The sequence below is a fragment of the Anas acuta genome, chromosome 5, assembly GCF_963932015.1.
Source record: "Anas acuta chromosome 5, bAnaAcu1.1, whole genome shotgun sequence".
Lineage (NCBI taxonomy): Eukaryota > Metazoa > Chordata > Aves > Anseriformes > Anatidae > Anas > Anas acuta.
This window is the reverse complement of record NC_088983.1, coordinates 37,037,647-37,052,808: the sequence shown is the minus strand read 5'-3', so window position 1 is coordinate 37,052,808 and position 15,162 is coordinate 37,037,647. Positions and strand designations below refer to the sequence as shown.

The following is a 15,162-nucleotide window of genomic DNA, read 5'->3' as shown; positions in this document are numbered from 1 at the left end:
TTTATTTTTTAAAATGACAGATTCTTATCTGATAATTGACTTCAGAATCTGGAGCCTTAATATCATCTGACATCACCAGATTTCAGTACCCAGGACAACCAGACCTTGTAACAGCAAAGGCTCACATGGCTTAGCCCTTATGATCTAATTGAGGTGCTGAATGCTAATATTGCTTCACCAGTGATCGTGGGCAGTTCTCCAGAAAGCACTGTTATGTTTTCCTTTACCTTTGCTCACAGGAAAAACAAAAAACAAACAAGAAAACACCCACCTATAAAATGTCATTATTTGACAGAGCAGAGGCCCGAAGTGTACCAAACTCCTTCCCTCCTCTGCATCACTTACATCCTTCTAGGGTTTAAGGCTATTATGGCAATTAAGCGTTAGGAAATGACAACAATGAAAAAACAACCCTATTTATTTGAATGTTTCACATCCTCCTTCAGCTCTACTCAATGTTTGTTTTAGTCTTATTACAGACCTGTTCCCAAACATTCTCACCAGCCCAGCCTTGCCCTCACTACAGCTCTGAGTCAGCAGGCACAAGTGCCCTGTTCTCACTCTGCCTGAATTATCTAGGTGTTACTATCAAGTAAGTAATAAACGAGATCTACTAGATAGTGAAATGGTTTTGCAAGAAGAGGGAAAAAAAACATTTAGTCGGATTTTAAAAAGCAAAATAAAAGTAGAGAATGCAAAGTAAAGAGTAACTGTCCACTAACCACAAGCAAACTAGCTAAACGAGCTCATCATTTTTCTCCTTCTCTAATCTCTAAATTCTAAAGTCAGTCTATTACTCATCGTGTTCAGAAATAGCACCTTGAAGGATGGAGTACAGACTGCGGGAGAGAACACTGCTCAGATGAAGGCAGTAAACCAAAAAGGAGTGGGTTCCATCAGATAACCAGACAGAGAAGATGCAAGTACGGCCAGACGTGGCAAGGGAAGATGACCTCGAGGCCAAACGAAGGAACAATAGTTGTTTCCAAAACAAAGCACACATCAAAGTCAGTGTAACACAAAGTACACAGCTGCCAGAGAAAGTTACCTCAGGAAGATAATCTGAGTGCAAAAGAGAGTAATTCCTCATTAAGAGTTACTCCATATTTATACCTTAGGGCCTACACAAGACCAGTCCCTCATCCTTTATAGGACTGCGTTATTGATTTTTTCCCCTGTGCGTTTTCCTGTACTGTGTTTCATGTATTGCATTAAAGCTGAACAACATCAGCTACAGATTTGCTTCCTCATCCAATAAAAACATGTTTATAGCCACTCAGTTTTCTGCAGCGAAGCTGCTCCAAGTGCAAAGTCTTCACCTGACCTGGGGCAATCCCAAGCACAAATACAGTCTGGGCAGAGAACAGCTTGAGAGCAGCCCTGAGGAGAAGGACCTGGAGTGTTAGTTGCTGAGAAGCTCAACATAAGCCAGCGACGTGCACTTGCAGCCCAGAAAGCCAGACGTATCCTGGGCTGCACCAAAAGCAGCGTGGCCAGCAGGGTGAGGGAGGCCGCTCTCCCCCTCTGTTCCACCTGGAGCACTGCCTTCAGCTCTGGGGCCTTCCTTTCTTCTGAGAGAAAAAGTGGCAGGATCTAAGGTGCTCCCTGCAGAAGCACCATCCAGTCTTGAAACAAAGCTTTTGCCTTCCAGTACGTACAAGAAGAATGCAAACTGGCACATAAACCTACCTAAATGTAACTCTAACCACAGCTCTGGTCCCATCAAGTTGTTCCACCACAGCTTCCTATGAATTTATGTTTCAACAACTAATTCCCATGTCTTACAACAGGGTTGAACCAAGGCGTGTGTACATTTAAAACAGGCACCAAGTGAGGGAGGCCTTCTTCATACCGTACTGTCCTAGTTAACTCTTAAGTAAGATTATGTCAGATAAAGGTGGGAAAGAGTACCAGGCAGTATCCAGCAGACTTGCACACTTACTGAAAGTGCTTCTAGACTAGGTGTTATTTGGCACTCATGCCAGCAAAGATTGCTTACTTCAGAATAAAAATATTTAGCATTAAATTCACTGATTTACATCTCTTGCAACTTTAGAGTAGCACCTCTGTCCTTAAAAGATAAAGAAGCACCAACCACAAAGAAAGAGTCCATATGCAGCAAAGTGCTCTGCCCAGCAGAAATACAGCTTGTATAAAGCCTTAATGGTTGTAACCATCTCTCTGTGCCCAAAGTCAGAAAGGTTTATTTGAAAGCACTCCCTTTTTTCTTCAGTGGCTCTCATCTCAGAGATGTCATTTGATTTTGGCTAAAACCTGTGGCAAACAGTTTGTGAATTTATTTATGGTTGCAATGAAGAAAACACATCCAATGCACATTCCACAAAAATACCACCCCTCACCATAACCATTTGACGGTTCCTTCAACATAGCCTAAAGATTTCCATAAAAGGATAATTATCCGTAAACATCAACAAAAAAAAAAAATCACTGTCTATAACAAAAAGAAATGGTTAATAATGGAAACAAATAGGGAAAAAAATATCTAAGCTTATATTCTGTGCCATGTGAGGCAAATATACCAAATCAGAACTGGGTCAGGAGAGAGCCTCAAATTCTAGGTTGAGACAAACATCATTTGAGGTGTCTCAATACTGCAAAACAGATGAGGATGCTACCAGTATGGGGGGTGAGGGGAGTTGTATTTCCTGAGCAGTGAGAGAGGATAAATAATTATTTAAATTATTTTAAGTGGTATGGTTGACCTATACTGGTGAGTGCCTAAGCTGCATTTAAAATTTATGTTGCAACCTAGCTAAATGAGTTATTTTAAACAGCATAAAAATAGTCAAAATTCACAACAAATAGTTCTACTAGAAGGGAAAGAAATGACCTGATGATACACACATTTTTCCTTCACTCATTAATGCAGTGCTCTGCTCAGAGGAGGACTAGCAGAGGTCTCAAAACAGAAACACACAGCACATTTTTATTGCACTGAAATAATTAAAACTGGTAGTTGGAGATTCAGTGATACAGAGGAATTTCTTCTCCATCTGCAGGGGCTTTGATAATCCTAAACCATGTGCATTACAACTGATTAGTAGTATCACAGGCTTCCTTGCTTTATATGCAGGGTCAAAATGCAAAACAGTCATAGAAAAACCTTAAATCTTCTCATATTCCTGGCATCTCACTCCTGCAGACCTCATGTATCATCATATCAAAAACCTGTAGGGATGAAATAATTACAACCAAAGATGCTACTTTGAAAGAAAATTTCCAGTCCACCAATTCTAGCCTCTGAACAGTCCCAGCCTCACTAAATTTGTTGTCAAAAGCAAACCCTGTGGCTACCCTGTGGACAAATATCCCATGCAACACAACCATGAACAGTGCTGGACCCCACACTTGTAATTCCAGGAGCTCGGTATATTTCAGTCAACACACCAGACATCCTGGTAACACAGAGATAAAACTAGGTGACAGCTACTTGTTAGAGAGAAATCAGGAAGGTAACCTGGAAAGCATAGCATGCAGCGTGTACATGAGCATTCCTCAGAAAAGAACTGCTACATTTGTTCTTCTGGCATCATCTTTAAGGATCAAATAACAGGGCCAGGTATGAGCCTAGAAACTAAAACTGATAACTGCTGGAGATCTGTATCTATGGACTCAGCTATGATGCTAGCTAAGGACCTTTAAAATCTTCCCTGCTGCCACACAGGTTCTCCATAGCCCTCTCTGTTTCACAGGCTATAAATATCACCACCTGTGGCACAGGCAGAGCTGAAAATACTCATCCATCTCCCTTTCCTCCCTCCTCCTCATCCACCACCAGAATAAACCACGCCTCTATTCAGAGGTACTACCTCGCCCTCTCCTGCAAAGATGCTCTGCCTGATGTGCATTTAACTCACCCTGCCTCTAGTCCTGACAGCTGCCACTTCTATTTCACACCTGACAAAGGACTTGTGAACTTCAAAGACCATCACACTTTTTCAGTTACATGTCAGTATGTCAATCCAACATTAATCACCTGCAGGACTTCTGCATCCTTAGATTTTGATGGATAGAGAGATATTCCATACTCCATACAAAGAAGTTATGTTTTAACCTAATAAAGCTATTAGCACAGAGATAACGTCTGAATATAATCAGAAATTTTATATCCATAACGAATAGACTCGTTCTCATCATCTCTACTATTCACTGGGCCCTTCCTGAAAAAAAAACAGGGGGAAAAAAGAAAAGGAGACAGGCATGGAGTGGAAAAAGGAAGAACACAAGAGTACTTAAAAATATCTGGAGTCACATAGTCGTTGGTTGAAATACATAAGTAAACTGACTTGCTGAGTTGCCCCCAGCAGTTCTGTAACAATACAGATCCACAATACATTTTTTCTGCAAACAGTTTGTGATGCACAGAACTGCCTTTTTTGCCTACCTAAAACAGGCACAGCTTCTAGGCTCCATCTAGCGTTGCAAGTGCCTTACAACAGCCTCCTCACTAATCGAGAACATATTTAAGCTTCTCACCACGCTATTTTTAAAGAAGAAACAAAACAGCTGGTTGTGGTTTAACATCCATCTGAACAAAAGACAGTATTAATACACTAAAAAAAATGAAAAATTAGTTCCAGAATCACCAGCCAACTCGTAATCATGCTGGATTTCTATTAGTTCTGTTTTAAGAGTGCCTCCTATGCTACCTTTGATGAGCCAACCCATTGCATTTAGATCTTATTAGCAGGCTTGTGAAGGGGGGTGGTAGGACTCAGTTGCTGCAGCGAGAAAAAAGTTGCTGAGACAGAAGAGGAGATACCAAGCTGTGAATGAACTCTGAAAAAAAGCAAAATGAATCAGTCTCTGTATCTCAAAGAGCAAGAGCAATCAAATTATGATTATTTGAAGTGAGCTGAACTTTTCACAAGTCAGAGCTGTGTAATTGCCCCTAAATGATCCTGTGCACACCAAGAAAAACTCTCTTTTCAACTACCTTCTTCACTGTTGTAGCTGAATAGTGGTTGAACTTGAAGCACTCCCAGCTTCCCATCAGAAAGTTAACCACTTCCTTAGTATATGACTAAACTCTACTCTTAATCAGGACATTTTTTTCCCCTAGCCCTAAGAATACTTTATTTATAATTTGTAGAAGGTGTTTAGAGCTGCCTGAAAAAGCAGATAAAACCAACTCTCCTGGCTGGAGGCATATAACAGCTGGCAAGAAGCCACGCTCCTGTAACTCAAGTCGAAAAGAACTGTGTATTTTGGAGAAAAATCCTCAGATTTTTGAGGATAGATAAGTAGATACAGCTCATTTGTTTCTAACAAATGGTGAAATCTGTATCCAAAGTCACTAATCTCCTCGTTTATCATCGCTCCATTCAATATTTTGAATCACCACAGAATACTATTAACTTGACAATTTTGACATACTGACGCCTTCCCTAATAAGGTTACAAAAAGGAATTGAAAATAAGACCCTTAGCGACAGTGCTTATACCACAGTGATCCGTTCAGCACTAAGTTGTGGCTACCCTTGCATTTGTGTTCAGTTAGAATGGTGGTGGAAGAATACAAATGAGAAGAGGGGAAGAGGGTTTTTAGTGTTTGGATTTTTGAGGTGACATTCCTTGGAGCAATGCTGCTAAGTAGCTATATTGCAATCCTATCCACGTGGCATCAAGGGGCTATTTGTGGATGTTAATTTACTTTTGGTTACAGTAAGTGGAGAAGAGAAACTCTGGTCTCTTCCCACTTCCAGGTGCATGATCCTACTGTTGCGAAACTGTTGCAGAAAGTCATTAAAATGCGATTATACAGTCACTAGTTACATAAATGGAGTGATCGGTATGGATGCCAGGTTTTGTAAGCTACAAGAATTTTGAGCTTCAAGGTCTTTAAGAGCACTTTTACTCCTCTAAATTGAATAGAAAACCTTTTAAAACGTTTTTTATTCTGTCTTTAAGACACTAAATCTGAGTTTTCAGAAGCACCAATTAGACACAGTTTGAGTTGATTAAATGTTTTGACCAAGTTGAGCTTCCAGAAATGGTGACCTTTGGAGACAATTAAATTCAATGCCCCTGAAAATTTAGAGCTTTTAGTTTAAAACTGCAGTCAGTTAGCTGTATTTTATCAGCTACCATACAAGTTATGAAGCTAATGGCAAACCATTATTTTTCTGACAATGCATCATATCTAACTGACCAATATTAAACTGTATCTCACTTGAGGAGCCTTTGCAGATTAAAACCAGAAATTTTACATTAAGCCTGATTCCCTTCCAATGAATGAAGGCCAGCTGAATCCTGTGGGATCAACAAACCTCCCCTGGCTTGAAGAATATCTGAAGAGTATTCTTGTGTCACTGCTGTTGGCTGTAATACATGCGAAGTGAAGGTGTTGCTAGCTACAGTGCTACTATTGGCCCCAAACAGCTGGTGTTCAGACTTCCAGGCTTTTGATTTGCTTTCTGGATTTTGCAGGGGAGCAGCAGCAGGATTCCCCTGAACAGTCTGTAGTTATAAGGAAAACCAAGTAGTGCCTGCATCAACTTAACCCTGCTCCATCTGATACCTGACAGATGGAACAGTAGTTTTGGGAAATGAGAGCTGCATCATCAGTTTAAATGAAGTGCTTCACTAGCAGCAAATTAACTACTTATACCCATTACACCTTTCTTGTAGCAGAGTGCTGCAGACATACGTAAGCCACTGGAAGTTACTATTTTGGCAATCCGCAGCAAATTTGTAGGCATGTACACTTCCTCCCCTTCTTTTTAGCCACTTAGCCTCTGATCATAACCCCACTACTACACACTAGGACAAAACACCCAAAGTTTACCTGACCTAGGTCATTTCTGCTAGCACCACAGGCAGAAGGATAGGATAGGACTGAAACGTTCCCACAATGGTCACAGTATTGTGAAGGATTAATCTGGCACTGAAAAAACATGGAATTTCCCTTAACAGCTTGGAGCATAAAATAGATTCCCCCACAAATGAGATTCATGCACAGAATAGAAATAAGAAGATAGTCATGGGAAGGGATAGATATACCTAGCAATTTTACACTATCATTATATACTGCTGTACTCAACAATCCCAGCAAGTTAATACTTCTACGCTGCATCCCAGCAAAGCCTCTATTCCCTTTATCCTTCTCACACCTCATACAGTGTTACATTTTCTTGGATCCCGATAACAGCATCAAAGAAAGAAACCCGCAGAGAAGCAAGAATTTCCACCATTAGCAGAGCCTTGACAATGAGAAAAGCAGCTGATGGGGTTACCCTCCTTGCTGTGCTGCTGTTCTGCCATGCAATTATAGAGGCAGCTTCCTGTGTATCCCGAGATTATGGAGAACCTCAAGGCTCTTTAACGCCTTCTCCCTATAAAATTTCTTAACAGCCAAAAGGGTTTTGGAACACATCTTACCTGAAACTATCCTTTGCATCTTTTTAGTATTAATACAAATAGGGAAAATAGACAGAAATTCACTCACGTACCAACTTCAGTACTATGTAAAGTCTAATACTGTACTTACAGCACTATGTGGATTATTTCACTCTTAAGAGATTTTTTTTTTAAATACAAATATATTTAAATTCAATGTATTTTCTCTGGAAGACACTAGAAAAAACTAAAACCCACTGACAAAAACCTGAAGTTTGTTTTCCATTTTTCATAGCGTTTGGAACGAGGATTATATCTTAACTGATCTATACATTAATAGAATTGTTTCCTTATAATACGAAGTGGATTGGCCTCAAATATGTTGACAGTAAAGTTATGTATTTCCAGATCATTAAACTAGATCTCTCAAGACAAGTGGAAGCTTTGGCAAATGCTTTGGAACTCTTAGAAAAAAGTAAGATGCTAAAAATCTGGTTTAATTTGGTTAAATCTGACTGACTCTGGCTTTGGCAGCCCACCAGCACAACACAGACATCTCACTCTGAAGATTTCTCTTTCTTGAGAGTTTCTTGGTAACAAACTGTAGTAGCACCAGAGTGCTTTAGGCCATTTTCTTTCCTACCACCAAGAATACCCTCTTTAACATGCTTTGGGCATACCTCTGGTCATGCCAAGGAAGAAAGTTGACTGCTGTCCTGGAAAGTGACAGCTGAAAGCAGACTGCTTTCACTGCATTCATTTAACCTTACAGCTTCCTCAGTCCAAGTCTGAGGTTCTAAGTATCATCTACTCTAAGACGGGCAGGGTTGTCCCTTACTGTTCTCTTTCCTGTTTCTGAGCCCTCTAGGAGGAACTGGCTTCAGGCAGAAAACATGCACCTGTTATACGCCATACAGCACATCTACTTTGTAGGTGCAAATGCTGTAAGACTTCAGTGCTTAAGGATCAGCTGCATGTTATACACAGTGCACATCCACCGGTACAGTGAGGATGTTGTAAGCGTTCCCTTACACATGGAAAAAGTGGCGTGGCCTACCCACCCAGGAACTTCAGCACTATTATTGCAAGGTATGATGTTTCACCACCGCTATTTAGCTTTTTAATTGGAAAGATTTACTTTGATCAGATTAGAACCAGAAGAGGGTAGCTCTTGTCCATCAGATAAGTGTACAAGCTTCCACCCATTTAATTCATTCAAGGCCTTCAGTCAAGTTATAACATAAGGCACCCTTTCCCTTCCCCTTTCATCATTTAAAGAAAAGACTTTGGAATTCAGATTTATCAAAAGTTATCAAGTCATTCACATACTGGTTCTAAACCTGATGAAATACAAAATACTTGCTAAGAAGCATTACCAATGAAATTATGCTATAGCTATTTTGTATTCGGCATCAGAAAGAACAATGCCACAGTAGAAGTAAAATCTGTGTCCTTAAATGCGTGCGCACAGACCGTCCCATACACACACAATGGCCCCCAACAAGCATTTCGCCTTGGAGTTAAAACTGAGGAAGAAGGCGTGATAGCATCTAGACAGGAGATCTTCAGGGTTTCTATGACCTGACATCTGCTACCACACCCAAACAATAACTTATCAACCCTTTTTAATATTTAAGCTGAGAAACTTTTGGATAATCAAAGTCTTAACGAGAATAACAAAAGTATCAGACAGCAGCTATTACAATTTGTGGGAGAAGAATTCCTTTCACTAGTGATCTGCTTCTGCATTTATCAGAGGCAATACCTGCATCCTTTGTAGTAGGTACTTCCTCTCTCCATTCCCTTTAACCTTTCCAGTCACGTGTATCATTCCATTTCACTTTGCTGCCCAAACGAAAGACCTCACCTAAATTTTGCATCTGTGGATAATTTCTATTAAACATAAGCTATAGCACTATTCCAACATAATTCTATGTTTGTACTCTGAGAGCAAATGTGTGAAAAGTGTTTTGGCATAACTCCCCTTCAAAATGAGAGCAACCTTAACCTGTGGAAGTTCTTAAATCACAAAGTTGAGGCACAAGCAAAAAAAATCCTTTGTACTGTTCCAGGAACAGTACAAAGCTAGCTACCTTGTAAACAGGACACCAAGTTTATGCATATTAGTTCATAAGGAAAAAAACAGCATGAATGCAAATTAAAATGATAGAAACTTTATGGATACAAACAATAAGGTTTTGTTTTGTTTTAAGAAAGAAATAAACCTAACAACTTGAATTTCTCTCCTTCTCTTCGGGGAGTGATGAACAGTTTGCTGTCAGAAAGCTACTTCCTAAGACCTACACAAAGGGTTTGACAGGGATAAGAGGAAAGTGTCTAGGCTATCTTCTAACTCCCTTCCGGTTTATTTTATTCAATCCTAAATGCAATAGCAGAATTTACAACAGCTGCCAACAAGGGCTCTGGCAAAATTTACAAACATGAGAGAGTTCTAAAGCCATGAGCATCAGCAAGCAAATACCAATTCAAATGTAAAAGCAAAAGGCAATTCAAACCAGTAATGTTTACAACTTAAGAATAATAAGCCCCCTTGAAATTCTAATTTGGTTGCTATTATAGGGGATGTTTAAACATTTTGATTTTTTTTTCAGCCAGTTATAATTAACTCCAAATGATATTGGTTTTTTTTTCTGTATGTACAATACAAAGCCAAGAAGTATTTTTAGTGATATGCATCTTCTCAATATTCCGAGAAATTTGTTGATAAAGGGAGTGTATGTTATGGAAGATTTTAAATAACTGAGGCTACTGTATCATAAAACAACTACTATCTCTTTCCTCCTCTTCTCTTTCCTCCTCTTTTCACTTCCTTTGTAATTATTCTGTTTCCATTTATAACTGGAAATGTGGAAATAAAAGCTGGAGATAAAACGGATAAACATTTTCTTGTAATGTTCAACTTTTTTACTAATAGTTATGAAGAAAAAAGGAAATTGTTTTCAAAACTTTAAAGACAAAAAAAAAAGAAAAGAAAAACCTCCAACAGAAGCTTAACCTCTCATTCATTTAAAATTCTGGTATCTGGTATTGCATAAGCAAATTTTAGAACCCAGTCCAGTTAGTAGCACTCCGTACTGCAAACTTATCTCTTGTCAATTTGTTTAAAAACCTATGCAATCATGGGGGCACATCATTTAGCCAAGCTGACTCTCCATCTAGGAAGTCATAAAATGCTGAGTAAAAAGCAGACTTGACCAGCCACTGAAAACTAAGCTGGGTAGAAAAAAAAAATTAAAAAAAAAAATTGTAAAAGGGGTGGTGCCCCCACCATGTTTTTTTCCAGTTTTAGTAGAAAAATGTTACATGTAATGATGAGATCTTGACAACATCAAGACATCTGTCTTCATCCTGCAGTGGTGCAGCCAAGCAGACTTTCACAATGTCACTTACCTTAACACTGGAAAAATCTAGCCCCACTTTGAATCAAATTAGATAGTATGTGTAAAGAAGGGTAATTATGCAAAATAATTTAATTCAGCATTACTAACATTGCTGTTAACTTGATTCTGCATCTTCTCTTCCCATTACATGCTCTGACTTAAAAGGAGTGGCATGCCATCACTTCTCAAGAGAAAGAAATCACACAGCCTAAGACCAGGAGAGACAGATCTTACCTCTGAGGTTTACGAATATCCCAGAGTCCCACACCTTCCTTAGAGTTGGCTGTAGCCAGCAATCTGGGTTCTACCGGATTAAACATCACACTGTGAAAGGCTGATGGGTAGTGTGCCAAGCAGAAGGGCTCTGTTGAAAAAGTTGTGATTTCAGACATAAGAACAAACAAAGCGTACAACTGTTTGATGCAATGAGTTTGGCAGCTTAATATGGAAACAGCATAACAAGATTTGAAGATATGGAGACATGTTCAAACCGTTTCTAGAGCTGACACATCCAAAGCAATATAAAAACCTGAAGTTTTAGAACCCACCCACACATACGTTAACTTTGTCTAAATATGGAAAAAGGATAGAAACTGCATTTCAAGACTTCATTTTGCTTATGGAAGGTTATCAGAGTATAAAACTAGGCACTTGCAAACCAAATGGTCATCTAATAAGGGCCACAGGGAGGACTTCTGAAGGCTTACTAGCAAAGACCACGTCTGAAGCCTCCACAGCCACTGATGATCATCCAAACTGTAAATGTAGCAATGACTGCTTACACTGGAGAATATTATTACACAGAGTGAGAGAAGCTTGTATGGAACTCAGCTCTAAAAGCAATCTACCATCCCTGGGGAAAACAAAGCCTCTTAAAAGTGTTATTCAGCAACTGTATAAGTATACAAGAAAGGGGGCTTCTCTTATATAAAAACATTAGCAGTTACCTTTTGCTATTCATACACACAGTTAAAAAACAAACAAACATGCTCATCCAGGCTCTCTTCCTCTCATCTCGATTAGGATGAGACAAGCAAGGCTGTGCTTGGCCTGGTACCCTGCCCTATTCATTCCATCACAACATTGCCTCCATGAAGAATGGGAAAGAGCCTTCACTTCGTCATCCTTCTCTCTCTTTCTGCTAGCTTTATGGCTTTAGGCACAGCCGAAGTCTCTGGTGTGTATGTTTCGTGGCACACTGCCATTCTGTCACGCAACTAGGAAACAAGATTATGCCAGACTTCGCCATTCACTGATGCAACCACCGCATTGCTCACGTGTCTGGGAGACAGCTGCTGCCCTTCTTTGGGACACTGTGTGCAGGCACCTTTAACCTTGCACGCACCTCCAAACATCCTTCATTTTCTTTCCTTATATCCCTCATTAAGACATACAATACTCTCAAATTCACAACACCTGAAACTACTGCCTATCGAACAACTGAGACAGAATTAACACGTACCTGTCCTGCCCCCATCTGTTTCCTCCCCTTGCTTTATTACAAGCTTAAGGCAGGGACATTTCTTTTCAGTATTCATTTAGCAGACATCAAAACAATGGTCTCAGACCACAGCTGAAGCTCCCTGGTGCTCTTAATTATCTATAGGAGGTAGAGGTGAGGGGAAGAACAGGAGCAAACTTTTGTTCTGCCAGCCTGCTCAAAGACTTCAGGAGATGGCTGTTGGTTTTATAGCAGTTCCAAATAAGGTTTAATATCAACACCGACCTTCTACATTAGCATCACCAAATTGGATCCCTGCTGACATGTTGCTAAAATGGCAGCCCCCACTGGAAAGCAATGGCACGTATTAGCTGAGTAGAGACTGAAGCAACACATGATTGCCAAATAAATGAGTTGGTTTGGTTATTTTAAACTGAACTTTAAATTTGTGCATGCTTGCTTAGTGAAGTCATTGTCACTAATTACTGGTGTCTTCCTTCACACCTGTATTATACACAGCCCGGAATCACAGTGTTCTTCTAAGATTTTGAAAGTTGCCTTTCAGTCTGTCAAATTAAAGACTGATTACAGCAGCCAAACTAATGAGGCACAAAGTCACTAATGAAAAATAGGGGGCTTGCTTTTGTTATTATTCTTTATGCTCATTTCACAACTGTAGCTCTTAAACACCAGGGGACGAAAATGCTCCTCAAAGGAAAGTTCAACAGAGTCTCTTCCATAAATTAAATGCAGGTTTATAAAAGCGACTGCTTACGTCACTCAGCAGAGGAACACAGGGATGGACGTAATGTGCTATTTTGAACTAGGAGCTTATTTGCAAGATCCTAACGTATTAGCCAGCGTAACTAACTACACTCACACCGGCATGCACAGCGTGCATTCCCATGACAACACCACTGCAGACAAGGAGATTACCCCAGTGACAGACATCTTCCTGTAGGAAATACTGGCAGGGCTCACCTCTAACTGCTGACCTGGGGCTCCCATCCTAAATAACTGTACAAAAGCTCTTTGTTTAAAATTCAGGGAACCTACGACACTACTCCAAAGAACCCCACACATACCACAGCTAAACCTTCTTCATCCTATTTTCACTGGTGCAGACTTCTCATTCAAAGACTTAGTAAGGCAGTACCAAGGTTTAATTGCATCTTTTTATATAATTTTAGAAGCTTTGATAAGATTGGACATCAGCTTAGGATACTGAACAAGTTCATACAGATGCATTTAAGCAGTGACCACTTCCACCAACTGTTGACATCCAGTCACCAAAGGTAGCTCTCCTAACAGAGATCTTTATGGTGCAGAGTTCAGGAAAAGGCCGTAAGTGAACATTTTGCCATTTCTAATTTGGAAGTCATATTTATTCAGTGTCTGGTCTAATCACTTGGATATTATGAAAACAGAAAAACAGGGTTGAAATGAGACTTGGATTTACTAAAGATAGAATCATCACATCAGATTAATTTGATCGCTTTCCTTTATAAAAGTAGTGAACTTATTATTCAGGGGAAATGTGGCAGAACTAATCAGGACTAATTTGACTTGTGGCATAGTATAAAGTTTAGCTACAGGCAGCTGGGATTAGCAAAGGGAGTTGGAAGTTGCATGGTAGGCAAGAAACTGGCTGGCGGGAAGACAATAGTTCCCTGTACTAGTAAGGGACTTCTGAGCAAGAGTAACATCAGTAATGAGTTTCTCAAGGACTGATCCAGAGAAGAGACATTATGGACATTTTTATTAAAGTCAGTTTCACACCTACACTGAACGTGTTCGCTGTTTTTTTTTTTTTGAACGTATTAATATTTTAATAAAATTACCAGATGGGACAGAGATAAAGGATACCACAACTGCACAAGAGAATCAAAATTCACATTAAGACTTAAGACTACTGAAAATTGAATGCAGTGCTATTAGATTTAATTTTTATTTATACAAAGGCAATATGCCTGATGTAGGAAGGTATCAATAAGCAATCCACTCTGGGTATTCTGGGGTGGGGGTCATCAAGACAGACCTAGTTCTGGTCATGCTCGTTCAATAGGAGCCACTAGTGTCATAAGGGCTAAAAGATTGCTAAAAGACTAGAAGTTATGTCTTGTTTCAGCATTTGTTTCCTAGGCAAAAAGGGATAGAATTGCAATCTAGAAATGTTATCAAGCTCACTAGATATGGAAAAAAGCTAATTCAGTTAAACTGCAACTTTGATCCATTAATGAATGTGTACAAATTGCCACAAACAACTTTACTGTAAAACCAACAGAACCTATGAATTGATGCAGTTGCATTTAATCAGCTTACAAAAGAGATGCAACTCCATTTCAGCTATGATGGAAGGGAACCACATTCAGTACTCACGCAGACTGCTCAGTTTTAAGTTATCAGCTTTGTGTTCTTTAGGATGGGGTGAATGCATAACTTAATTTACTGAAGTATTCCTGACGTACTTCTAGATTAAAATTCAGTTACTGAAGTATTCCTCTCCAAAATATAAGTACAGTTCTAAACTGAAATTCTCCAGGAGAAAAACAATGACAACAACAAAAAAAAAAACCCACAGCCACCCAGATTGCAAGTGTTTCGATTTAGAAAACAAAGATTGAAGTAATAATTTAGCGTCTTCCCTGTTATCTCATAAAGGATCTAAGTTTCCATATAAATGCAAGAAATCTTTTTTTTTCCCAGTCAGATAAATTGATTTTGCTCTCTCATTTCGAGTCCACACTTCACAAGAGAACCAGAAAACATTATGCATAAGAACAATTACCAGTGTCACAGGGAAATACATAGTTCGCTTTGGAAAATTTTTTCAATCAAAATAGCTTCCTAAACTTCCAGACAAACTTTTATCTCAGGCTATATGCAAAAACAGTGTTTTAAAAGAAACATCTAATCCACATTCCTAATTGGTTTAAAGTTTATCAAGACGTTTTTATTGAAG

The 15,162-nt window shown here is 39.3% G+C and overlaps 1 protein-coding gene across 2 annotated transcripts in view; it reads right to left on the bottom strand.

The window, feature by feature from the left end:
- Positions 1-15,162, bottom strand: part of DCAF5 (DDB1 and CUL4 associated factor 5) — a 69,546-nt gene that overhangs the window by 37,365 nt on the left and 17,019 nt on the right. For both annotated transcript variants that reach the window (XM_068684167.1, XM_068684168.1), the window contains exon 5: positions 10,994-11,123. In XM_068684167.1, coding sequence (XP_068540268.1) covers positions 10,994-11,123 — 130 coding nt within the window. The remainder of the gene's footprint in view (positions 1-10,993; positions 11,124-15,162) is intronic.